This window comes from Oncorhynchus mykiss, chromosome 7 (genome assembly GCF_057628025.1).
Source record: "Oncorhynchus mykiss isolate SJ-2025 chromosome 7, ASM5762802v1, whole genome shotgun sequence".
Classification (NCBI taxonomy): Eukaryota; Metazoa; Chordata; class Actinopteri; order Salmoniformes; family Salmonidae; genus Oncorhynchus; species Oncorhynchus mykiss.
In genome coordinates this window covers 81246714-81274466 of record NC_143028.1, presented here as the reverse complement: position 1 = coordinate 81274466, position 27753 = coordinate 81246714, and the positions used below count along the sequence as shown (strand labels likewise).

The 27753-nt window shown below is 46.1% G+C and overlaps 1 protein-coding gene across 2 annotated transcripts in view; it reads left to right on the top strand.

The window, feature by feature from the left end:
- Positions 1-27753, top strand: part of iars1 (isoleucyl-tRNA synthetase 1) — a 132088-nt gene that overhangs the window by 64971 nt on the left and 39364 nt on the right. For both annotated transcript variants that reach the window (XM_090242083.1, XM_090242084.1), the window contains exons 15-23: positions 5947-6020; positions 9087-9281; positions 11475-11561; positions 13869-13952; positions 14454-14598; positions 19061-19181; positions 22473-22564; positions 23048-23125; positions 27250-27371. In XM_090242083.1, coding sequence (XP_090098209.1) covers positions 5947-6020; positions 9087-9281; positions 11475-11561; positions 13869-13952; positions 14454-14598; positions 19061-19181; positions 22473-22564; positions 23048-23125; positions 27250-27371 — 998 coding nt within the window. The remainder of the gene's footprint in view (positions 1-5946; positions 6021-9086; positions 9282-11474; positions 11562-13868; positions 13953-14453; positions 14599-19060; positions 19182-22472; positions 22565-23047; positions 23126-27249; positions 27372-27753) is intronic.

Below are 27753 nucleotides of genomic sequence, written 5' to 3'. Positions count from 1 at the left end.
GAGAGGACTGTACTAGGGTACTGGATGGAGGGAGACAGAGAGGACTGTACTAGGGTACTGGATGGAGGGAGGCAGAGAGGACTGTACTAGGGTACTGGATGGAGGGAGACAGAGAGGACTGTACTAGGGTACTGGATGGAGGGAGACAGAGTGGACTGTACTAGGGTACTGTATGGAGGGAGACAGAGTGGACTGTACTAGGGTACTGGATGGAGGGAGACAGAGAGGACTGTACTAGGGTACTGGATGGAGGGAGACAGAGAGGACTGTACTAGGGTACTGGATGGAGGGAGACAGAGAGGACTGTACTAGGGTACTGGATGGAGGGAGACAGAGTGGACTGTACTAGGGTACTGTATGGAGGGAGACAGAGTGGACTGTACTAGGGTACTGGATGGAGGGAGACAGAGAGGACTGTACTAGGGTACTGGATGGAGGGAGACAGAGAGGACTGTACTAGTGTACTGTACTAGTGTACTGGATGGAGGGAGACAGAGAGGACTGTACTAGGGTACTGGATGGAGGGAGACAGAGAGGACTGTACTAGTGTACTGGATGGAGGGAGACAGAGAGGACTGTACTAGGGTACTGGATGGAGGGAGACAGAGAGGACTGTACTAGGGTACTGGATGGAGGGAGACAGAGAGGACTGTACTAGGGTACTGGATGGAGGGAGACAGAGAGGACTGTACTAGGGTACTGGATGGAGGGAGACAGAGAGGACTGTACTAGGGTACTGGATGGAGGGAGACAGAGAGGACTGTACTAGTGTACTGGATGGAGGGAGACAGAGAGGACTGTACTAGGGTACTGGATGGAGGGAGACAGAGAGGACTGTACTAGTGTACTGGATGGAGGGAGACAGAGAGGACTGTACTAGTGTACTGGATGGAGGGAGACAGAGAGGACTGTACTAGGGTACTGGATGGAGGGAGACAGAGAGGACTGTACTAGGGTACTGGATGGAGGGAGACAGAGAGGACTGTACTAGGGTACTGGATGGAGGGAGACAGAGAGGACTGTACTAGTGTACTGGATGGAGGGAGACAGAGAGGACTGTACTAGTGTACTGGATGGAGGGAGACAGAGAGGACTGTACTAGGGTACTGGATGGAGGGAGACAGAGAGGACTGTACTAGTGTACTGGATGGAGGGAGACAGAGAGGACTGTACTAGTGTACTGGATGGAGGGAGGCAGAGAGGACTGTACTAGTGTACTGGATGGAGGGAGGCAGAGAGGACTGTACTAGGGTACTGGATGGAGGGAGACAGAGAGGACTGTACTAGTGTACTGGATGGAGGGAGACAGAGAGGACTGTACTAGTGTACTGGATGGAGGGAGGCAGAGAGGACTGTACTAGTGTACTGGATGGAGGGAGGCAGAGAGGACTGTACTAGGGTACTGGAGGGAGACAGAGAGGACTGTACTAGGGTACTGGAGGGAGACAGAGAGGACTGTACTAGGGTACTGGAGGGAGACAGAGAGGACTGTACTAGGGTACTGGAGGGAGACAGAGAGGACTGTACTAGGGTACTGGAGGGAGACAGAGAGGACTGTACTAGGGTACTGGAGGGAGACAGAGAGGACTGTACTAGGGTACTGGAGGGAGACAGAGAGGAGAGAGATGGAGTGGACTGTACTAGTGTACTGGATGGAGAGAGGTGGAGTGGACTGTACTAGGGTACTGTACTAGTGTACTGGATGGAGGGAGACAGAGTGGACTGTACTAGGGTACTGGATGGAGGGAGACAGAGAGGACTGTACTAGTGTACTGGATGGAGGGAGACAGAGAGGACTGTACTAGTGTACTGGATGGAGGGAGACAGAGAGGACTGTACTAGGGTACTGGATGGAGGGAGACAGAGAGGACTGTACTAGTGTACTGGATGGAGGGAGACAGAGAGGACTGTACTAGTGTTCTGGATGGAGGGAGGCAGAGAGGACTGTACTAGTGTACTGGATGGAGGGAGGCAGAGAGGACTGTACTAGGGTACTGGATGGAGGGAGACAGAGAGGACTGTACTAGGGTACTGGATGGAGGGAGACAGAGAGGACTGTACTAGGGTACTGGATGGAGGGAGGCAGAGAGGACTGTACTAGTGTACTGGATGGAGGGAGGCAGAGAGGACTGTACTAGTGTACTGGATGGAGGGAGACAGAGAGGACTGTACTAGGGTACTGGATGGAGGGAGACAGAGAGGACTGTACTAGTGTACTGGATGGAGGGAGACAGAGAGGACTGTACTAGGGTACTGGATGGAGGGAGACAGAGAGGACTGTACTAGGGTACTGGATGGAGGGAGACAGAGAGGACTGTACTAGGGTACTGGATGGAGGGAGACAGAGAGGACTGTACTAGGGTACTGGATGGAGGGAGACAGAGAGGACTGTACTAGGGTACTGGATGGAGGGAGACAGAGAGGACTGTACTAGTGTACTGGATGGAGGGAGACAGAGAGGACTGTACTAGGGTACTGGATGGAGGGAGACAGAGAGGACTGTACTAGTGTACTGGATGGAGGGAGGCAGAGAGGACTGTACTAGTGTACTGGATGGAGGGAGACAGAGAGGACTGTACTAGGGTACTGGATGGAGGGAGACAGAGAGGACTGTACTAGTGTACTGGATGGAGGGAGACAGAGAGGACTGTACTAGGGTACTGGATGGAGGGAGACAGAGAGGACTGTACTAGGGTACTGGATGGAGGGAGACAGAGAGGACTGTACTAGTGTACTGGATGGAGGGAGACAGAGAGGACTGTACTAGGGTACTGTATGGAGGGAGACAGAGAGGACTGTACTAGGGTACTGGAGGGAGGGAGGCAGAGAGGACTGTACTAGGGTACTGGATGGAGGGAGACAGAGAGGACTGTACTAGGGTACTGGATGGAGGGAGACAGAGTGGACTGTACTAGTGTACTGGATGGAGGGAGACAGAGAGGACTGTACTAGGGTACTGGATGGAGGGAGACAGAGAGGACTGTACTAGGGTACTGGATGGAGGGAGACAGAGTGGACTGTACTAGGGTACTGGATGGAGGGAGACAGAGAGGACTGTACTAGGGTACTGGAGGGAGGGAGGCAGAGAGGACTGTACTAGGGTACTGGATGGAGGGAGACAGAGAGGACTGTACTAGGGTACTGGATGGAGGGAGACAGAGAGGACTGTACTAGGGTACTGGATGGAGGGAGACAGAGAGGACTGTACTAGGGTACTGGATGGAGGGAGACAGAGTGGACTGTACTAGTGTACTGGATGGAGGGAGACAGAGAGGACTGTACTAGGGTACTGGATGGAGGGAGACAGAGAGGACTGTACTAGGGTACTGGATGGAGGGAGACAGAGAGGACTGTACTAGGGTACTGGATGGAGGGAGACAGAGAGGACTGTACTAGGGTACTGGATGGAGGGAGGCAGAGAGGACTGTACTAGTGTACTGGATGGAGAGAGATGGAGTGGACTGTACTAGTGTACTGGATGGAGGGAGGCAGAGAGGACTGTACTAGGGTACTGGATGGAGGGAGGCAGAGAGGACTGTACTAGTGTACTGGATGGAGAGAGATGGAGAGGACTGTACTAGTGGACTGTACTAGGGTACTGTATGGAGGGAGACAGAGAGGACTGTACTAGGGTACTGGAGGGAGGGAGGCAGAGAGGACTGTACTAGGGTACTGGATGGAGGGAGACAGAGAGGACTGTACTAGGGTACTGGATGGAGGGAGGCAGAGAGGACTGTACTAGGGTACTGGATGGAGGGAGGCAGAGAGGACTGTACTAGGGTACTGGATGGAGGGAGGCAGAGAGGACTGTACTAGGGTACTGGATGGAGGGAGACAGAGAGGACTGTACTAGGGTACTGGATGGAGGGAGGCAGAGAGGACTGTACTAGTGTACTGGATGGAGGGAAGCAGAGAGGACTGTACTAGGGTACTGGATGGAGGGAGACAGAGAGGACTGTACTAGGGTACTGGATGGAGGGAGGCAGAGAGGACTGTACTAGTGTACTGGATGGAGAGAGATGGAGTGGACTGTACTAGTGTACTGGATGGAGGGAGGCAGAGAGGACTGTACTAGGGTACTGGATGGAGGGAGGCAGAGAGGACTGTACTAGTGTACTGGATGGAGAGAGATGGAGAGGACTGTACTAGTGGACTGTACTAGGGTACTGTATGGAGGGAGACAGAGAGGACTGTACTAGGGTACTGGAGGGAGGGAGGCAGAGAGGACTGTACTAGGGTACTGGATGGAGGGAGACAGAGAGGACTGTACTAGGGTACTGGATGGAGGGAGGCAGAGAGGACTGTACTAGGGTACTGGATGGAGGGAGGCAGAGAGGACTGTACTAGGGTACTGGATGGAGGGAGGCAGAGAGGACTGTACTAGGGTACTGGATGGAGGGAGACAGAGAGGACTGTACTAGGGTACTGGATGGAGGGAGGCAGAGAGGACTGTACTAGTGTACTGGATGGAGGGAAGCAGAGAGGACTGTACTAGGGTACTGGACTCTGTGTGGAATAATAATGTTTTAATATCTATGACGAGACTTAAAAATGTCTTCTAGCAATGATCAACAACCAACTTGACGGAGCTTGAAGAATTTTTAAAAGAATCATGTGCAATAAATTGTACAATTCAGGTGTGGAAAGTTCTTAGAGACTTACCCAGAAAGACTCACAGCTCTTAGAGACTTACCCAGAAAGACTCACAGCTCTTAGAGACTTACCCAGAAAGACTCACAGCTCTTAGAGACTTACCCAGAAAGACTCACAGCTCTTAGAGACTTACCCAGAAAGACTCACAGCTCTAAGAGAATTACCCAGAAAGACTCACAGCTCTTAGAGACTTACCCAGAAAGACTCACAGCTCTTAGAATTACCCAGAAAGACTCACAGCTCTTAGAATTACCCAGAAAGACTCACAGCTCTTAGAATTACCCAGAAAGACTCACAGCTCTTAGAGACTTACCCAGAAAGACTCACAGCTCTTAGAGACTTACCCAGAAAGACTCACAGCTCTTAGAGACTTACCCAGAAAGACTCACAGCTCTAAGAGAATTACCCAGAAAGACTCACAGCTCTAAGAGAATTACCCAGAAAGACTCACAGCTCTTAGAATTACCCAGAAAGACTCACAGCTCTAAGAGAATTACCCAGAAAGACTCACAGCTCTTAGAATTACCCAGAAAGACTCACAGCTCTTAGAATTACCCAGAAAGACTCACAGCTCTTAGAATTACCCAGAAAGACTCACAGCTGTAATCACTGCCAAAAGATAATTCTAACATGTATTGACGCGTGAAAAATTACTTCATTGAGATCATTGACTGTCAAAGCAGAGTTACGTGTTTATAGTTCTACACTGAACGAGAGGAAGCATCATTTGTCATCAAAAGATGAGAGGTATTTTCAGAAAAGGGGTAGAAAGTAATTTCACCTAAAGTTAGTGAACCGGAGATCTTCGTGACGTTTGGATCGATATTTTGATTGATACATGCTACATTTTGGGCAGGTTTGGGGGGGGGGGGGTCCTGCGCACCGATGCGCGTAAATATTTGAATAGGGGGCCGGTGGGTATCAGTGAATTGCTACATCCCTAACCGACACACACACACACTGACCGTGTTTACTTACACACACACACACACACACACACCGACCGTGTTTACACACACACACACCGACTGTGTTTACACACACACACCGACTGTGTTTACACATACACACACACCGACTGTGTTTACACATACATACACACACACACACACCGACCTTGTTAACACACACACACACCGACTGTGTTTACACACACACACACACACACACCGACCGTGTTTGCACACCATCTTCAGCTGTCTGTCATTTACAGGAAGACAGAATGGAGGCTACTGCTCTGTTGCTGACCGTGTGTGTGTGTGTGTGTGTGTGTGTGTGTGTGTGTGTGTCCAGGTGGTGTGTGTAGGATCCATGGCTGAGCTGGAGGAGTTGACAGGAGTGAAAGTAACTGATCTGCATCGGGAGAGGTGAGTCACTGATCGTCTGCAGCGATTTTACACACACACACACACACACACACACACACACACACACACACACACACACACACACACACACACACACACACACACACACACACACACAGTGATGGTTGGACGCAACACAGACAAGGTCAGGAACAGAACCAGATCACTAACAGGAGGTCATCCTGGATGACTGATACACTGTCATTACCCTCTAATGAACCACCCTCTAATGAACCACCCTCTAATGAACCACCCTCTAATGAACCATCCTCTAATGAACCATCCTCTAATGAACCATCCTCTAATGAACCACCCTCTAATGAACCACCCTCTAATGAACCACCCTGTTTAATGAACCACCCTGTTTAATGAACCACCCTGTTTAATGAACCACCCTCTAATGAACCACCCTCTAATGAACCACCCTCTAATGAACCACCCTCCAATGAACCACCCTCTAATGAACCATCCTCCAATGAACCATCCTGTTTAATGAACCACCCTCTAATGAACCACCCTCTAATGAACCACCCTCTAATGAACCACCCTCCAATGAACCACCCTCTAATGAACCACCCTGTTTAATGAACCACCCTCTAATGAACCACCCTCTAATGAACCACCCTCTAATGAACCACCCTCTAAGGAACCACCCTCTAAGGAACCATCCTCTAAGGAACCATCCTCCAATGAACCACCCTCTAATGAACCATCCTCTAATGAACCATCCTGTTTAATGAACCACCCTCTAATGAACCATCCTCTAATGAACCACCCTCTAATGAACCACCCTCCAATGAACCACCCTCTAATGAACCACCCTCCAATGAACCATCCTGTTTAATGAACCACCCTCTAATGAACCATCCTCTAATGAACCACCCTCTAATGAACCACCCTCTAATGAACCACCCTCTAATGAACCACCCTCTAATGAACCATCCTCTAATGAACCACCCTCCAATGAACCACCCTCTAATGAACCATCCTCTAATGAACCACCCTCTAAGGAACCACCCTCTAATGAACCATCCTCTAATGAACCACCCTCCAATGAACCACCCTCTAATGAACCACCCTGTTTAATGAACCACCCTGTTTAATGAACCACCCTCTAATGAACCACCCTCTAATGAACCACCCTCTAATGAACCACCCTCTAATGAACCACCCTCTTATGAACCACCCTCTAATGAACCACCCTCTAATGAACCACCCTCTAATGAACCACCCTCTAAGGAACCACCCTCTAAGGAACCATCCTCTAAGGAACCATCCTCCAATGAACCACCCTCCAATGAACCATCCTGTTTAATGAACCACCCTCTAATGAACCATCCTCTAATGAACCACCCTCTAATGAACCACCCTCTAATGAACCACCCTCTAATGAACCACCCTCCAATGAACCATCCTGTTTAATGAACCACCCTCTAATGAACCATCCTCTAATGAACCACCCTCTAATGAACCACCCTCCAATGAACCACCCTCTAATGAACCACCCTCCAATGAACCACCCTCTAATGAACCACCCTCCAATGAACCACCCTTTAATGCTATCATTGAGCCATCCTCTTTCCATTGTGTTTTAATTAATTTGATGTGTGGATGACAATAAATATGAATCAAATCTATCCACACCAAGACTCCATGCTCATCGTTCTATATTTAATGTTCACAACCTCCTCCTGGCGGCAGGGTAGCCTAGTGGTTAGAGTGTAGAGGTGGCAGGGTAGCCTAGTGGTTAGAGTGTAGAGGTGGCAGGGTAGCCTAGTGGTTAGAGTGTAGAGGCGGCAGGGTGGCCTAGTGGTTAGAGTGTAGAGGTGGCAGGGTAGCCTAGTGGTTAGAGTGTAGAGGTGGCAGGGTAGCCTAGTGGTTAGAGTGTAGAGGTGGCAGGGTAGCCTAGTGGTTAGAGTGTAGAGGCGGCAGGGTAGCCTAGTGGTTAGAGTGTAGAGGCGGCAGGGTAGCCTAGTGGTTAGAGTGTAGAGGTGGCAGGGTAGCCTAGTGGTTAGAGTGTAGAGGTGGCAGGGTAGCCTAGTGGTTAGAGTGTAGAGGTGGCAGGGTAGCCTAGTGGTTAGAGTGTAGAGGTGGCAGGGTGGCCTAGTGGTTAGAGTGTAGAGGTGGCAGGGTGGCCTAGTGGTTAGAGTGTAGAGGTGGCAGGGTGGCCTAGTGGTTAGAGTGTAGAGGTGGCAGGAAGCCTAGTGGTTAGAGTGTAGAGGTGGCAGGGTAGCCTAGTGGTTAGAGTGTAGTGGTGGCAGGGTAGCCTAGTGGTTAGAGTGTAGAGGTGGCAGGGTGGCCTAGTGGTTAGAGTGTAGAGGTGGCAGGGTGGCCTAGTGGTTAGAGTGTAGAGGTGGCAGGGTGGCCTAGTGGTTAGAGTGTAGAGGTGGCAGGAAGCCTAGTGGTTAGAGTGTAGAGGTGGCAGGGTAGCCTAGTGGTTAGAGTGTAGAGGTGGCAGGGTAGCCTAGTGGTTAGAGTGTAGAGGTGGCAGGGTGGCCTAGTGGTTAGAGTGTAGAGGTGGCAGGGTAGCCTAGTGGTTAGAGTGTAGAGGTGGCAGGGTGGCCTAGTGGTCAGAGCATTGGACTAGTAAATGGAAGGTTTCATGTTCAAATCCCCGAGCTGACAAGGTACAAATCTGTCGTTCTGCCCCTGAACAGGCAGTTAACCCACTGTTCCTAGGCCGTCATTGAAAATAAGAATTTGTTCTTAACTGACTTGCCTAGTTAAATAAAGGTTAAAAGAAATCCATGTTCTCTCTCTTTCCCTCTCGCTCTCTCTCTCGCTGCCTCTCTCTCTCTCTCTCTGCCTCTCTCTCTCTCTCGCTCTTTCTCCTCGCTCTCTGCCTCTCTCTCTCTCTCTCTGCCTCTCTCTCTCTCTCTGCCTCTCTCGCTCTTGCTCTCTCCTCTCTCTATCTCTGTCTCTCTCTCTCTCGCTCTTGCTCTCTCTCTCTCTCTCTCTCTCTCTCTGCCTCTCTCTCTCTCGCTCTTTCTCTCACCTCGCTCTCTTCTCTCCCTCTCTCGCTGCCTCTCTCTCTCTCCCTCTCTCTCTGCCTCTATCCTTCCATAGCATTGACCAGTTGACTATCCCGTCCCGCTGTGGTAAAGGTGTGTTGCGCAGGGTCACTGAGGTGTTTGACTGCTGGTTTGAGTCGGGCAGCATGCCCTACGCCCAGGCCCACTACCCCTTTGAGAACAGGAAGGAGTTCGAAGACACCTTCCCCGCTGACTTCATTGCTGAGGGCATCGACCAGACCAGAGGATGGTAAGACCTTGTTAGGCTGCTGAGCTAAAGTATCAAGCCACTGTTAGCCTGCTGAGCTAAGGTATCAAGACACTGTTAGCCTGCTGAGCTAAGGTATCAAGACACTGTTAGCCTGCTGAGCTAAGGTATCAAGACACTGTTAGCCTGCTGAGCTAAGGTATCAAGACACTGTTAGCCCTCCAGACTAATGTGATGGTAACCTTCTCCCTGTCTCCCTAATGTGATGGTAACCTTCTCCCTAATGTGATGGTAACCTTCTCCCCGTCTCCCTAATGTGATGGTAACCTTCTCCCTGTCTCCCTAATGTGATGGTAACCTTCTCCCCATCTCCCTAATGTGATGGTAACCTTCTGCCCGTCTCCCTAATGTGATGGTAACCTTCTCCCCGTCTCCCTAATGTGATGGTAACCTTCTCCCTGTCTCCCTAATGTGATGGTAACCTTCTCCCCGTCTCCCTAATGTGATGGTAACCTTCTCCCCGTCTCCCTAATGTGATGGTAACCTTCTCCCCATCTCCCTAATGTGATGGTAACCTTCTCCCCGTCTCCCTAATGTGATGGTAACCTTCTCCCCGTCTCCCTAATGTGATGGAAACCTTCTCCCCGTCTCCCTAATGTGATGGTAACATTCTCCCCGTCTCCCTAATGTGATGGTAACCTTCTCCCCATCTCCCTAATGTGATGGTAACCTTCTCCCCGTCTCCCTAATGTGATGGTAACCTTCTCCCCGTCTCCCTAATGTGATGGTAACCTTCTCCCCGTCTCCCTAATGTGATGGTAACCTTCTCCCCGTCTCCCTAATGTGATGGTAACCTTCTCCCCGTCTCCCTAATGTGATGGTAACCTTCTCCCCGTCTCCCTAATGTGATGGTAACCTTCTCCCCGTCTCCCTAATGTGATGGTAACCTTCTCCCCGTCTCCCTAATGTGATGGTAACCTTCTCCCGTCTCCCTAATGTGATGGTAACCTTCTCCCCGTCTCCCTAATGTGATGGTAACCTTCTCCCCGTCTCCCTAATGTGATGGTAACATTCTCCCCGTCTCCCTAATGTGATGGTAACCTTCTCCCCGTCTCCCTAATGTGATGGTAACCTTCTCCCCGTCTCCCTAATGTGATGGTAACCTTCTGCCCGTCTCCCTAATGTGATGGTAACCTTCTCCCTGTCTCCCTAATGTGATGGTAACCTTCTCCCTGTCTCCCTAATGTGATGGTAACCTTCTCCCTGTCTCCCTAATGTGATGGTAACCTTCTCCCCGTCTCCCTAATGTGATGGTAACCTTCTGCCCGTCTCCCTAATGTGATGGTAACCTTCTTCCTGTCTCCCTAATGTGATGGTAACCTTCTCCCTAATGTGATGGTAACCTTCTCCCTAATGTGATGGTAACCTTCTCCCTAATGTGATGGTAACCTTCTCCCTAATGTGATGGTAACCTTCTCCCTAATGTGATGGTAACCTGTTCCCTAATGTGATGGTAACCTTCTCCCTAATGTGATGGTAAACTGTTCCCTAATGTGATGGTAACCTGTTCCCTAATGTGATGGTAACCTTCTCCCTAATGTGATGGTAACCTTCTCCCTAATGTGATGGTAAACTGTTCCCTAATGTGATGGTAACCTTCTCCCTAATGTGATGGTAAACTGTTCCCTAATGTGATGGTAACCTTCTCCCTAATGTGTTGGTAAACTGTTCCCTAATGTGATGGCAACCTTCTCCCTAATGTGATGGTAAACTGTTCCCCTCGTTAGGTTCTACACCCTCCTGGTGTTGTCCTAATGTGATGGTAAACTGTTCCCCTCGTTAGGTTCTACACCCTCCTGGTGTTGTCCTAATGTGATGGTAAACTGTTCCCCTCGTTAGGTTCTACACCCTCCTGGTGTTGTCCTAATGTGATGGTTACCTGTTCCCCTCGTTAGGTTCTACACCCTCCTGGTGTTGTCCTAATGTGATGGTTACCTGTTCCCCTCGTTAGGTTCTACACCCTCCTGGTGTTGTCCTAATGTGATGGTTACCTGTTCCCCTCGTTAGGTTCTACACCCTCCTGGTGTTGTCCTAATGTGATGGTTACCTGTTCCCCTCGTTAGGTTCTACACCCTCCTGGTGTTGTCCTAATGTGATGGTTACCTGTTCCCCTCGTTAGGTTCTACACCCTCCTGGTGTTGTCCTAATGTGATGGTTACCTGTTCCCCTCGTTAGGTTCTACACCCTCCTGGTGTTGTCCACCGCTCTGTTTGGAAAACCACCGTTCAAGAACGTCATCGTCAACGGACTGGTGCTGGCCAGGTCAGTTCACCTTGTCCCCCAACACACACACACACACACACACACACACACACACACACACAGTCACAGTCACAGTCACACACACACACAGTCACACACACACACACAGTCACACACACACACAGTCACACACACACAGTCACACACACACCTAGTCACACACTGGTGCTGACCAGGCCCCTTCATTGTGTGACAGTGGAATGGAGCCGTACATCCCTGTTCCAGTAAAGTCCTCTTCCATAATAATGAGACCAGAGCCCTATGGCACCCTATTCCCTATATAGTACACTACTTTAGACCAGAGCCCTATGGCACCCTATTCCCTATATAGTACACTACTTTAGACCAGAGCCCTATGGCACCCTATTCCCTATATAGTGCACTACTTTAGACCAGAGCCCTATTCCCTATATAGTGCACTACTTTAGACCAGAGCCCTATGGCACCCTATTCCCTATATAGTACACTACTTTAGACCAGAGCCCTATGGCACCCTATTCCCTATATAGTACACTACTATAGACCAGAGCCCTATGGCACCCTATTCCCTATATAGTACACTACTTTAGACCAGAGCCCTATGGCACCCTATTCCCTATATAGTACACTACTTTAGACCAGAGCCCTATGGCACCCTATTCCCTATATAGTACACTACTATAGACCAGAGCCCTATGGCACCCTATTCCCTATATAGTGCACTACTTTAGACCAGAGCCCTATTCCCTATATAGTACACTACTTTAGACCAGAGCCCTATGGCACCCTATTCCCTATATAGTACACTACTTTAGACCAGAGCCCTATGGCACCCTATTCCCTATATAGTGCACTACTTTAGACCAGAGCCCTATGGCACCCTATTCCCTACATAGTACACTACTATAGACCAGAGCCCTATGGTACCCTATTCCCTATATAGTACACTACTATAGACCAGAGCCCTCTGGCACCCTATTCCCTATATAGTACACTACTTTAGACCAGAGCCCTATGGCACCCTATTCCCTATTATAGTACACTACTATAGACCAGAGCCCTCTGGCACCCTATTCCCTATATAGTACACTACTTTAGACCAGAGCCCTATGGCACCCTATTCCCTATATAGTACACTACTATAGACCAGAGCCCTCTGGCACCCTATTCCCTATATAGTACACTACTATAGACCAGAGCCCTATGGCACCCTATTCCCTATATAGTACACTACTTTAGACCAAAGCCCTATTCCTTATATAGTACATTACTATAGACCAGAGCCCTATGGCACCCTATTCCCTATATAGTACACTACTTTAGACCAGAGCCCTATTCCCTATATAGTGCACTACTATAGACCAGAGCCCTATGGCACCCTATTCCCTATATAGTGCACTACTTTAGACCAGGACCCTATTCCCTATATAGTGCACTACTTTAGACCAGGGCCCTATTCCCTATATAGTGCACTACTTTAGACCAGGGCCCTATTCCCTATATAGTGCACTACTTTAGACCAGGGCCCTATTCCCTATATAGTGCACTACTATAGACCAGGGCCCTATTCCCTATATAGTGCACTACTTTAACCAGGGCCCTATTCCCTATATAGTGCACTACTTTAGACCAGAGCCCTATGGCACCCTATTCCCTATATAGTGCACTACTTTAGACCAGAGCCCTATTCCCTATATAGTGCACTACTTTAGACCAGAGCCCTATTCCCTATATAGTGCACTACTTTAGACCAGGGCCCTATTCCCTATATATTGCACTACTTTAGACCAGAGCCCTATCCCCTATATAGTGCACTACTTTAGACCAGAGCCCTATTCCCTATATAGTGCACTACTTTAGACCAGGGCCCTATTCCCTATATAGTGCACTACTTTAGACCAGGGCCCTATTCCCTATATAGTGCACTACTTTAGACCAGAGCCCTATGGCACCCTATTCCCTATATAGTGCACTACTATAGACCAGGGCCCTATTCCCTATATAGTGCACTACTATAGACCAGGGCCCTATTCCCTATATAGTGCACTACTTTAGACCAGAGCCCTATGGCACCCTATTCCCTATATAGTGCACTACTATAGACCAGGGCCCTATTCCCTATATAGTGCACTACTATAGACCAGGACCCTATTCCCTATATAGTGCACGGTCCTATTCCCTATATTGTGCACTACATTCGACCAGAGCCCAGACAGATATACAAAGAGAGACAGACAGACAGACAGACAGCATAATAACCTGGAATAACTAATTTCATTACCAGATGTAAAGTGATGTTCTCTCTGTCTCTATCTCTGTGTCTCTCAGCGATGGACAGAAGATGAGTAAACGCAAGAAGAACTACCCTGATCCAGGTCTGGTTGTGGAGAACTATGGAGCCGATGCCCTGAGGTGAACTCTCTACTCACACACTGTGTTTTACTCTCTGTGTCTCTCTGGCATTACCATAGGGTTAATAAGGCAGGGTATAGTTTAAAATGTAACCTTTATTTAACTAGGCAAATCAGTTAAGAACAAATGCTTATTTACAATGAAGGCCTACCGGGGAACAGTGGGTTAACTGCCTCTAACCACTAGGCTACCTGCCTCCACCCCTCGGCTACCTGCCTCCCCCCTCTAACCACTAGGCTACCTGCCTCCCCCCTCAAACCACTAGGCTACCTGCCTCCTCTAACCACTAGGCTGCCTGCCTCCTCTAACCACTAGGCTACCTGCCTCCTCTAACCACTAGGCTACCTGCCTCCTCTAACCACTAGGCTACCTGCCTCCTCTAACCACTAGGCTACCTGCCACCTCTAACCCCTAGGCTACCTGCCTCCTCTAACCACTAGGCTACCTACCTGCCGGGATTTAGATGACCAAACATCTCTTTTATGCCCCCTCCCCCTCTAGGCTCTACCTAATCAACTCCCCGGTAGTGAGAGCTGAGAACCTGCGTTTCAAAGAGGAAGGAGTCAGAGATGTTCTGAAGGATGTGTTCCTCCCCTGGTACAACGCATACCGCTTCCTGGTCCAGAACGTCCAGCGTCTCCACAAGGTAACCTCGTAACCCAGCCTTAGGCCTCCTCACCTCCCCCAGCCTATCGCTTCCTGGTCCAGAACTTCTAGAGGCTGCTAAATGTCCCCTACCCCCGTCTCCCGTACCCTGCCCCCGGTTTAACCCAAGCCTTACCCCTATTACGCCTACCCCTGCCCTGCCACACCTCCCCAGCTTCCCTCTCCATATCCCCAACTCCAGCATGTGCAGAAAGTGGAAAATGTACACATGCTTTACAAGGTGCTGTCCCCCTGCCCAACCCCTCCCTCTCTGCACAAGGTGCCCATCTCCCTCTACAGCCCTAACCCCCCCCACCCCCCAGGCCTCCCCTTACAGCCCTAACCCCCCCCACCCCCCAGCCCTCCCCTTACAGCCCAAACCCCTCCCCCCTCTAGCCCAGCCCTCCCCTTACAGCCCTAACCCCCCCACCCCCCAGGCCTCCCCTTACAGCCCTAACCCCCCAGCCCTCCCCTTACAGCCCTAACCCCCCCCACCCCCCAGCCCTCCCCTTACAGCCCAAACCCCTCCCCCCTCTAGCCCAGCCCTCCCCTTACAGCCCTAACCCCCCCAGCCCTCCCCTTACAGCCCTAACCCCCCCCTCAACCAGCCAGTAGTTTAATGAGGAGAACACCTCAACCAGACAGTAGTTTAATGAGGAGAACACCTCAACCAGACAGTAGTTTAATGAGGAGAACACCTCAACCAGACAGTAGTTTAATGAGGAGAACACCTCAACCAGCCAGTAGTTTAATGAGGAGAACACCTCAACCAGACAGTAGTTTAATGAGGAGAACACCTCAACCAGCCAGTAGTTTAATGAGGAGAACACCTCAACCAGACAGTAGTTTAATGAGGAGAACACCTCAACCAGACAGTAGTTTAATGAGGAGAACACCTCAACCAGACAGTAGTTTAATGAGGAGAACACCTCAACCAGACAGTAGTTTAATGAGGAGAACACCTCAACCAGACAGTAGTTTAATGAGGAGAACACCTCAACCAGCCAGTTCCTGTTTAATGAGGAGAACACCTCAACCAGACAGTAGTTTAATGAGGAGAACACCTCAACCAGCCAGTTCCTGTTTAATGAGGAGAACACCTCAACCAGACAGTAGTTTAATGAGGAGAACACCTCAACCAGACAGTAGTTTAATGAGGAGAACACCTCAACCAGCCAGTTCCTGTTTAATGAGGAGAACACCTCAACCAGACAGTAGTTTAATGAGGAGAACACCTCAACCAGACAGTAGTTTAATGAGGAGAACACCTCAACCAGACAGTAGTTTAATGAGGAGAACACCTCAACCAGACAGTAGTTTAATGAGGAGAACACCTCAACCAGACAGTAGTTTAATGAGGAGAACACCTCAACCAGACAGTAGTTTAATGAGGAGAACACCTCAACCAGACAGTAGTTTAATGAGGAGAACACCTCAACCAGACAGTAGTTTAATGAGGAGAACACCTCAACCAGACAGTAGTTTAATGAGGAGAACACCTCAACCAGACAGTAGTTTAATGAGGAGAACACCTCAACCAGACAGTAGTTTAATGAGGAGAACACCTCAACCAGACAGTAGTTTAATGAGGAGAACACCTCAACCAGACAGTAGTTTAATGAGGAGAACACCTCAACCAGACAGTAGTTTAATGAGGAGAACACCTCAACCAGACAGTAGTTTAATGAGGAGAACACCTCAACCAGACAGTAGTTTAATGAGGAGAACACCTCAACCAGACAGTAGTTTAATGAGGAGAACACCTCAACCAGACAGTAGTTTAATGAGGAGAACACCTCAACCAGACAGTAGTTTAATGAGGAGAACACCTCAACCAGACAGTAGTTTAATGAGGAGAACACCTCAACCAGACAGTAGTTTAATGAGGAGAACACCTCAACCAGACAGTAGTTTAATGAGGAGAACACCTCAACCAGACAGTAGTTTAATGAGGAGAACACCTCAACCAGCCAGTTCCTGTTTAATGAGGAGAACACCTCAACCAGCCAGTAGTTTAATGAGGAGAACACCTCAACCAGCCAGTAGTTTAATGAGGAGAACACCTCAACCAGACAGTAGTTTAATGAGGAGAACACCTCAACCAGCCAGTAGTTTAATGAGGAGAACACCTCAACCAGACAGTAGTTTAATGAGGAGAACACCTCAACCAGCCAGTAGTTTAATGAGGAGAACACCTCAACCAGACAGTAGTTTAATGAGGAGAACACCTCAACCAGACAGTAGTTTAATGAGGAGAACACCTCAACCAGACAGTAGTTTAATGAGGAGAACACCTCAACCAGACAGTAGTTTAATGAGGAGAACACCTCAACCAGACAGTAGTTTAATGAGGAGAACACCTCAACCAGACAGTAGTTTAATGAGGAGAACACCTCAACCAGACAGTAGTTTAATGAGGAGAACACCTCAACCAGACAGTAGTTTAATGAGGAGAACACCTCAACCAGCCAGTAGTTTAATGAGGAGAACACCTCAACCAGACAGTAGTTTAATGAGGAGAACACCTCAACCAGACAGTAGTTTAATGAGGAGAACACCTCAACCAGACAGTAGTTTAATGAGGAGAACACCTCAACCAGCCAGTTCCTGTTTAATGAGGAGAACACCTCAACCAGCCAGTAGTTTAATGAGGAGAACACCTCAACCAGCCAGTAGTTTAATGAGGAGAACACCTCAACCAGACAGTAGTTTAATGAGGAGAACACCTCAACCAGCCAGTAGTTTAATGAGGAGAACACCTCAACCAGACAGTAGTTTAATGAGGAGAACACCTCAACCAGCCAGTAGTTTAATGAGGAGAACACCTCAACCAGACAGTAGTTTAATGAGGAGAACACCTCAACCAGACAGTAGTTTAATGAGGAGAACACCTCAACCAGACAGTAGTTTAATGAGGAGAACACCTCAACCAGACAGTAGTTTAATGAGGAGAACACCTCAACCAGACAGTAGTTTAATGAGGAGAACACCTCAACCAGCCAGTTCCTGTTTAATGAGGAGAACACCTCAACCAGACAGTAGTTTAATGAGGAGAACACCTCAACCAGCCAGTTCCTGTTTAATGAGGAGAACACCTCAACCAGACAGTAGTTTAATGAGGAGAACACCTCAACCAGACAGTAGTTTAATGAGGAGAACACCTCAACCAGCCAGTTCCTGTTTAATGAGGAGAACACCTCAACCAGACAGTAGTTTAATGAGGAGAACACCTCAACCAGACAGTAGTTTAATGAGGAGAACACCTCAACCAGACAGTAGTTTAATGAGGAGAACACCTCAACCAGACAGTAGTTTAATGAGGAGAACACCTCAACCAGACAGTAGTTTAATGAGGAGAACACCTCAACCAGACAGTAGTTTAATGAGGAGAACACCTCAACCAGACAGTAGTTTAATGAGGAGAACACCTCAACCAGACAGTAGTTTAATGAGGAGAACACCTCAACCAGACAGTAGTTTAATGAGGAGAACACCTCAACCAGACAGTAGTTTAATGAGGAGAACACCTCAACCAGACAGTAGTTTAATGAGGAGAACACCTCAACCAGACAGTAGTTTAATGAGGAGAACACCTCAACCAGACAGTAGTTTAATGAGGAGAACACCTCAACCAGACAGTAGTTTAATGAGGAGAACACCTCAACCAGACAGTAGTTTAATGAGGAGAACACCTCAACCAGCCAGTAGTTTAATGAGGAGAACACCTCAACCAGACAGTAGTTTAATGAGGAGAACACCTCAACCAGACAGTAGTTTAATGAGGAGAACACCTCAACCAGACAGTAGTTTAATGAGGAGAACACCTCAACCAGACAGTAGTTTAATGAGGAGAACACCTCAACCAGCCAGTTCCTGTTTAATGAGGAGAACACCTCAACCAGCCAGTTCCTGTTTAATGAGGAGAACACCTCAACCAGCCAGTAGTTTAATGAGGAGAACACCTCAACCAGCCAGTAGTTTAATGAGGAGAACACCTCAACCAGACAGTAGTTTAATGAGGAGAACACCTCAACCAGCCAGTAGTTTAATGAGGAGAACACCTCAACCAGACAGTAGTTTAATGAGGAGAACACCTCAACCAGCCAGTAGTTTAATGAGGAGAACACCTCAACCAGACAGTAGTTTAATGAGGAGAACACCTCAACCAGACAGTAGTTTAATGAGGAGAACACCTCAACCAGACAGTAGTTTAATGAGGAGAACACCTCAACCAGACAGTAGTTTAATGAGGAGAACACCTCAACCAGACAGTAGTTTAATGAGGAGAACACCTCAACCAGCACAGAAGATACCACCTATCACAGCCTTTAAACTCTGTAACGTTCTCTCTATCATGCTCTCTCTCGCTCGCACGCGCGCTCACTTTCTCTTGCTCTCTCGCTCTCTCTTTCCGTGTCCTGTTCTCTGTGTGACCTTTTCGCCCTGTGACCTTTGCCCTTCAGGAGGACGGCATCAGCTTCCTGTACAACGAAGCCACAGCCAAGCGCAGTGACAACATCATGGACAAATGGATCCAGTCCTTCACCCAGTCTCTCATCCAGTTCTTCAAAGCTGAGATGGATGGTGAGCTACACACACACACACACACACACACACACACACACACACACACACACACACACACACACACAAGCCGCTTCCTAGGGGTGTAACCGTACACTTATTCCTACAGAGACCTCGGTTCGGTCTGCACTGTGAACCCAAATGAATACCTACGTAGACAAATTTCACTAGTCCCATAGGCTAGGCTGCGTGTGTTGCATGCCTCTTGAGTAAATCTGAGCTGAGAAAACATTTCGGGCTATTCCGTTAGATCAGCTGTAGCCTATGCACCACGTTGTAATCAAAATTATACTCTTAATTGGAGAATCCTCTTTCAACGTGCCCCTGTGAAGAGGAAATGGTGCGGGAATGCCCTTGTGACGAGGCAATGGTGCGGGAATGCCCCTGCGACGAGGCAATGGCGTGGGAATGCCCCTGTGACGAGGCAATGGTGCGGGAATGCCATGGGGAGAGGAAATGGTGCGGGAATGCCCCTGTGAAGAGGCAATGGTGCGGGAATGCCCTGGACCACAATCAAGATTAGACAGAACTAGAGCCTGCAGGACTTGCTTTGTTGCGTGTGGTGTCATAAAAGCAGAGCATCTCTTTAAAGGACAGACCTCTCTCCATCTTTACAACCATTGAATCAATATGTTTTGTCCATGACAGTTTACAATCTAAGGTAACGCCAAGTAATTTAGTCTCCTCAACTTGTTCAACAGCCACACCATTCATTACCAGATTCAGCTGAGGTCTAGAACATAGGGAATTATTTGTACCAAATACAATGTTCTTAGTTTTAAAGATGTTCAGGACCAGTTTATTACTGGCCACTCATTCCAAAACAGACTGCAACTCTTTGTTAACCTCTCTGATCTCCCAAACCCGGATCCGGTATCGTGACTACAGCCTCAAGCTCATTACCATAACGCAACGTTAACTATTCATGAAAATCGCAAATTAAATGAAATAAATATGCCATCTCGCAAGCTTAGCCTTTTGTAAACAACACTGTCATCTCAGATTTTCAAAATATGCTTCTCAACCATAGGAAAACAATAATTTGTGTAAAAGTAGCTAGCTAGCGTAGCATTTAGCGTTAGCATTAGCGTTAGCATCCAGCACGCAACATTTCAACAAAAACATAAAAGCCTTCAAATAAAATCATTTACCTTTGAAGAACTTCTGATGTTTTCAATGAGGATACTCTCAGTTAGATGGCAGATGCTCAGTTTTTCCAAAAAGATTCTTTGTGTATTAGAAATAGCTCCGTTTTATACATCACATTTGGCTACCAAAAAAAACGAAAATTCAGTCCTCAAAACGCGAACTTTTTTCCAAATTAACTCCATAATATCGACTGAAAACATGGCAAACGTTGTTTAGAATCAATCATCAAGGTGTTTTTCACATACCTCTTCATTGATATATCGTTCTTGGACACATGGTTTCTCCCCTATATCAAATGGAAAAGTACAAGCAGCTGGCAATTGCGCACCGAATTCCACGCAGGACACCAGGCGGACACTTGGAAAATGTAGTCTCTTATGGTCAATCTTCCAATGATATGCCTACAAATACGTCACAATGCTGCTAAGACCTTGGGCGAACGACAGAAAGTGTAGGCTCATTCCTTGCGCAATCACAGCCATATAAGGAGACAATGGAAAACAGAGCTTCAGAAATTCTGCTAATTTCCTGGTTGATGCATCATCTTGGTTTCGCCTGTAGAATGAGTTCTGGGGCACTTACAGACAAAATCTTTGCAGATTCTGAAACTTCAGAGTGTTTTCTTTCCAAAACTGTCAAGAATGTGCATAGTCGAGCATCTTTTCGTGACAAAATATTGCGCTTAAAACGGGAACGTTTTTTATCCAAAAATGAAATAGCGCCCCTAGAGATCTAACAGGTTAAGGGTTTCAGTGACTTAATTAGCTGTGGTTGCTGATGCGTATATGGTTGAATCATCAGCATACATGGACCCACAGGCTTTGTTTAATGCCAGTGGCAGGTCATTGGTAAAAACATAAAAGAGTAGAGGGCCTAGAGAGCTGCCCTGCGGTACACCTTAGTAACCCTTTATGTTCTATTAGATAAATGGCTCTGAATCCACAATATGACAGAGGTTGAAAAGCCATAAACACACACGTTTTCTCAAACAACAGGTTCTGGTCAATAATAATCAGAGGCTCGACTGAAATCTAACAGTACAGCTCCTACAATCTTCTTATTGTCAATTTCTTTCAATCAATCATCAGTCAGTGGATCCCACAGTGACCGTACGTACATACATATCCCAACCAGAAGCCATGGATTACAGGCAACATCCTCACTGAGCTAATGACTAGAGCTGCCGCTTTTAAGGACCGGGACATTAACCCGGACGCTTATAAGAAATCCCGCTACGACCTTTGACGAACCATCAAATCAGGCTAAGCGTCAATACAAGACTACGATCTAATTTTCTCTCTTCATTTGTTGGGAATGACCCGTCTGGAAGCATTTCACTGTTAGTCTACACCTGTTGTGTACGAAGCACGTGACAAATACAATTGTGTTTTTTATTTGAGACACACACACACACACACACACACACACACACACACACACACACACGGTCTCTCATCCAGTTGTTCAAGGCTGAGATGAGTGACAAAACTACACCTCTTCACTGAAAGGCTTTTTAAAATGTTTATACTTAATGTTACATTCAGTTAAATTAAACCGATTTTAAATGAAATTCAATTCAGTAAATAGCTATAACCAAGGGGCAATTATTACTGGGCAGACAACCATGCTGGACATGATGGATATATAACAACAACATATAGGATAAAAACACATTATAAACTGGGTGGTTCCAGCCCTGAATGCTGATTGGCTGACAGCCGTAGTATATCAGACTGTATACCACGGGTATGTATGACAAAAACATTTATTTTTACTGCTCTAAATTACATTGGTAACCTGTTTATAATAGGAAAAAAAGGCACCTCGGGAGGTTGGTGATATATGGCCAATAAACCACGGCTAAGGGCTGAGTCCAGGCACTCCGCGTTGGGTCGTGCTTAAGAACAGCCCTTAGACGTGGTATATTGACCACATACCACACCTCCTCGGGGCCTCATTGCTTAAATAGACAACACTGCATGTGAATACGTCCTTGTTTCAATGCGTCAATTCTGACCGCAACCCCAGTTCGCTACGCAGAACTCTGCTACTGTTATGCGTCTGTCGTTTATAAAGACGACCTTTCCCGGCCGCTCCCTCTCCTCCAGACATGCGTTGTAAATCACAGTGTCTCCTTCGCAGCTTACAGGCTGTACACGGTGGTGCCAAAGCTTGTCAAGTTTGTGGACATGCTGACCAACTGGTACGTGAGGACCAACCGCAGGCGTTTCAAGGTGAGTTCACCCTCAAACACCGAGGCAGTCAAATAGCTTAAAGGTACAGTAACCACTATACCTCCGTTTCTCTGTTGACTATGCTATATTGACTACAGTAACCTCTGTTTCTCTGTTGACTATGCTATATTGACTACAGTAACCTCTGTTTCTCTGTTGACTATGCTATATTGACTACAGTAACCTCTGTTTCTCTGACTATGCTATATTGACTACAGTAACCTCTGTTTCTCTGTTGACTATGCTATATTGACTACAGTAACCTCTGTTTCTCTGTTGACTATGCTATATTGACTACAGTAACCACTGTTACCCTGTTGACTATGCTATATTGACCACAGTAATGTGAATGAATTGAGTTGGTCATCAATAATCATCAATAACTCTCTGGTTAAAGATCTGTTGTGTAATGTATGGAACATGTTATAGGGAGGAAGAGGAAGAGGAGGATGATGATTGTAACCGTGTATTGTAACCCCACAGGGAGAGAGTGGAACCGAGGACTGTCTGGGGGCTCTGGAGAATCTCTTCAGCGTTCTGTTCTCCATGTGCAGACTGATGGTGAGTCACATGGGTAAAGGTGCATAGTGTTTAACCCGGCGGCACTCTGCTCAATGACATCTGCTTCCATTGAAAGTAATGTATTGAGGGCGACAATTTCCTCTTCGCCAAAGCAGTTGCGCTTAGAACTAATGCACCGGAGTGTTCTAAATAACGATGCCGTGCCCCGCGACGCCGTGCCCAGTGACGCCGTACCCAGTGACGCCGTGCCCAAGTGACGCCGTGCCCCGTGACGCTGTGCCCAATGACACTGTACCTCGTGACGCATTGTGTGTATATCAGGCTGTAACTAAATCTCCGGTTATACTTTTAAGTTCCTCCTCACAGAAATTGTTAAAGAAGGAAGTGTGAACTTAAGTCTGCTGCATATGATAATTTTACTTACCCTGCATTAGCTCTCAACGCAGGTGTCTTTGTATAAGGACAAGGGCTCCCTCAGTTAGAATGGTAACGAGGACAAGGTCTCCCTCAGTTAGAATGGTAACGAGGACAAGGTCTCCCTGAGTTAGAATGGTAACGAGGACAAGGTCTCCCTGAGTTAGAATGGTAACGAGGACAAGGTCTCCCTGAGTTAGAATGGTAACGAGGACAAGGTCTCCCTCAGTTAGAATGGTAACGAGGACAAGGTCTCCCTCAGTTAGAATGGTAACGAGGACAAGGTCTCCCTCAGTTAGAATGGTAACGAGGACAAGGTCTCCCTCAGTTAGAATGGTAACGAGGACAAGGTCTCCCTCAGTTAGAATGGTAACGAGGACAAGGTCTCCCTCAGTTAGAATGGTAACGAGGACAAGGTCTCCCTCAGTTAGAATGGTAACGAGGACAAGGTCTCCCTCAGTTAGAATGGTAACGAGGACAAGGTCTCCCTGAGTTAGAATGGTAACGAGGACAAGGTCTCCCTGAGTTAGAATGGTAACGAGGACAAGGTCTCCCTCAGTTAGAATGGTAACGAGGACAAGGTCTCCCTCAGTTAGAATGGTAACGAGGACAAGGTCTCCCTGAGTTAGAATGGTAACGAGGACAAGGTCTCCCTCAGTTAGAATGGTAACGAGGACAAGGTCTCCCTCAGTTAGAATGGTAACGAGGACAAGGTCTCCCTGAGTTACTATACAAGGTCACTTTCTCTAACTATAGTACTGTATAGTATCGTTGTTCTTCTCTAACTAGGTATCTCTCCTCCTCTCTACTAGTATTGTACTGTATTGTATCGTTGTTCTTCTCTAACTATAGTACTGTATTGTATCGTTGTCTTTCTCTAACTATAGTACTGTATAGTATCGTTGTTCTTCTCTAACTATAGTACTGTATTGTATCGTTGTCTTTCTCTAACTATAGTACTGTATTGTATCGTTGTCTTTCTCTAACTATAGTACTGTATAGTATCGTTGTCTTTCTCTAACTATAGTACTGTATAGTATCGTTGTTCTTCTCTAACTATAGTACTGTATAGTATCGTTGTCTTTCTCTAACTATAGTACTGTATAGTATCGTTGTTCTTCTCTAACTATAGTACTGTATAGTATTGTTGTTCTTCTCTAACTATAGTACTGTATAGTATCGTTGTTCTTCTCTAACTAGGTATCTCTCCTCCTCTCTACTAGTATTGTACTGTATAGTATCGTTGTCTTTCTCTAACTATAGTACTGTATTGTATCGTTGTTCTTCTCTAACTATAGTACTGTATAGTATCGTTGTCTTTCTCTAACTATAGTACTGTATTGTATCGTTGTTCTTCTCTAACTAGGTATCTCTCCTCCTCTCTACTAGTATTGTACTGTATAGTATCGTTGTCTTTCTCTAACTATAGTACTGTATTGTATCGTTGTCTTTCTCTAACTATAGTACTGTATAGTATCGTTGTTCTTCTCTAACTATAGTACTGTATTGTATCGTTGTTCTTCTCTAACTATAGTACTGTATAGTATCGTTGTTCTTCTCTAACTATAGTACTGTATAGTATCGTTGTTCTTCTCTAACTAGGTATCTCTCCTCCTCTCTACTAGTATTGTACTGTATAGTATCGTTGTCTTTCTCTAACTATAGTACTGTATTGTATCGTTGTTCTTCTCTAACTATAGTACTGTATAGTATCGTTGTTCTTCTCTAACTATAGTACTGTATAGTATCGTTGTCTTTCTCTAACTATAGTACTGTATAGTATCGTTGTCTTTCTCTAACTATAGTACTGTATAGTACCGTTGTTCTTCTCTAACTATAGTACTGTATAGTATCGTTGTTCTTCTCTAACTAGGTATCTCTCCTCCTCTCTACTAGTATTGTACTGTATAGTATCGTTGTTCTTCTCTAACTATAGTACTGTATAGTATCGTTGTTCTTCTCTAACTAGGTATCTCTCCTCCTCTCTACTAGTATTGTACTGTATAGTATCGTTGTCTTTCTCTAACTATAGTACTGTATAGTATCGTTGTTCTTCTCTAACTATAGTACTGTATAGTATCGTTGTCTTTCTCTAACTATAGTACTGTATAGTATCGTTGTTCTTCTCTAACTATAGTACTGTATAGTATCGTTGTTCTTCTCTAACTAGGTATCTCTCCTCCTCTCTACTAGTATTGTACTGTATAGTATCGTTGTTCTTCTCTAACTATAGTACTGTATAGTATCGTTGTTCTTCTCTAACTAGGTATCTCTCCTCCTCTCTACTAGTATTGTACTGTATAGTATCGTTGTCTTTCTCTAACTATAGTACTGTATAGTATCGTTGTTCTTCTCTAACTATAGTACTGTATAGTATCGTTGTCTTTCTCTAACTATAGTACTGTATAGTATCGTTGTTCTTCTCTAACTATAGTACTGTATAGTATCGTTGTTCTTCTCTAACTATAGTACTGTATTGTATCGTTGTTCTTCTCTAACTATAGTACTGTATTGTATCGTTGTTCTTCTCTAACTATAGTACTGTATAGTATCGTTGTTCTTCTCTAACTATAGTACTGTATAGTATCGTTGTTCTTCTCTAACTATAGTACTGTATAGTATCGTTGTTCTTCTCTAACTATAGTACTGTATAGTATCGTTGTTCTTCTCTAACTAGGTATCTCTCCTCCTCTCTACTAGTATTGTACTGTATAGTATCGTTGTTCTTCTCTAACTATAGTACTGTATAGTATCGTTGTTCTTCTCTAACTAGGTATCTCTCCTCCCCACTACTATAGTACTGTATAGTATCGTTGTTCTTCTCTAACTATAGTACTGTATAGTATCGTTGTTCTTCTCTAACTATAGTACTGTATTGTATCGTTGTTCTTCTCTAACTATAGTACTGTATAGTATTGTTGTTCTTCTCTAACTATAGTACTGTATAGTATCGTTGTTCTTCTCTAACTAGGTATCTCTCCTCCTCTCTACTAGTATTGTACTGTATAGTATCGTTGTTCTTCTCTAACTATAGTACTGTATTGTATCGTTGTTCTTCTCTAACTATAGTACTGTATAGTATCGTTGTTCTTCTCTAACTATAGTACTGTATAGTATCGTTGTTCTTCTCTAACTAGGTATCTCTCCTCCTCTCTACTAGTATTGTACTGTATAGTATCGTTGTCTTTCTCTAACTATAGTACTGTATTGTATCGTTGTTCTTCTCTAACTAGGTATCTCTCCTCCTCTCTACTAGTATTGTACTGTATAGTATCGTTGTCTTTCTCTAACTATAGTACTGTATTGTATCGTTGTTCTTCTCTAACTAGGTATCTCTCCTCCTCTCTACTAGTATTGTACTGTATAGTATCGTTGTTCTTCTCTAACTATAGTACTGTATAGTATCGTTGTTCTTCTCTAACTATAGTACTGTATTGTATCGTTGTTCTTCTCTAACTATAGTACTGTATAGTATTGTTGTTCTTCTCTAACTATAGTACTGTATAGTATCGTTGTTCTTCTCTAACTAGGTATCTCTCCTCCTCTCTACTAGTATTGTACTGTATAGTATCGTTGTCTTTCTCTAACTATAGTACTGTATAGTACCGTTGTTCTTCTCTAACTATAGTACTGTATAGTATCGTTGTTCTTCTCTAACTATAGTACTGTATTGTATCGTTGTTCTTCTCTAACTATAGTACTGTATAGTATCGTTGTTCTTCTCTAACTGGTCTCCTCATCCCCACTAGGCTCCCTTCACCCCGTTTATTACAGAGATGATGTACCAGAACCTGCGTCACCTGATCGACCCCGCCTCTGTAGAGGAGAAGGACTCCAATAGCATCCACTACCTCATGCTGCCTCTAGTCAGGTAATCAATCAGTCTATCAATCACACAGTACCTTATGCTGCCTCTAGTCAGGTAATTAATCAGTCTATCAATCACACAGTATCTCATGCTGCTTCTAGTCAGGTAATCAATCAGTCTATCAATCACACAGTACCTTATGCTGCCTCTAGTCAGGTAATTAAATCAGTCTATCAATCACACAGTATCTCATGCTGCTTCTAGTCAGGTAATCAATCAGTCTATCAATCACACAGTACCTTATGCTGCCTCTAGTCAGGTAATTAAATCAGTCTATCAATCACACAGTATCTCATGCTTCTTCTAGTCAGGTAATCAATCAGTCTATCAATCACACAGTACCTTATGCTGCCTCTAGTCAGGTAATCAATCAGTCTATCAATCA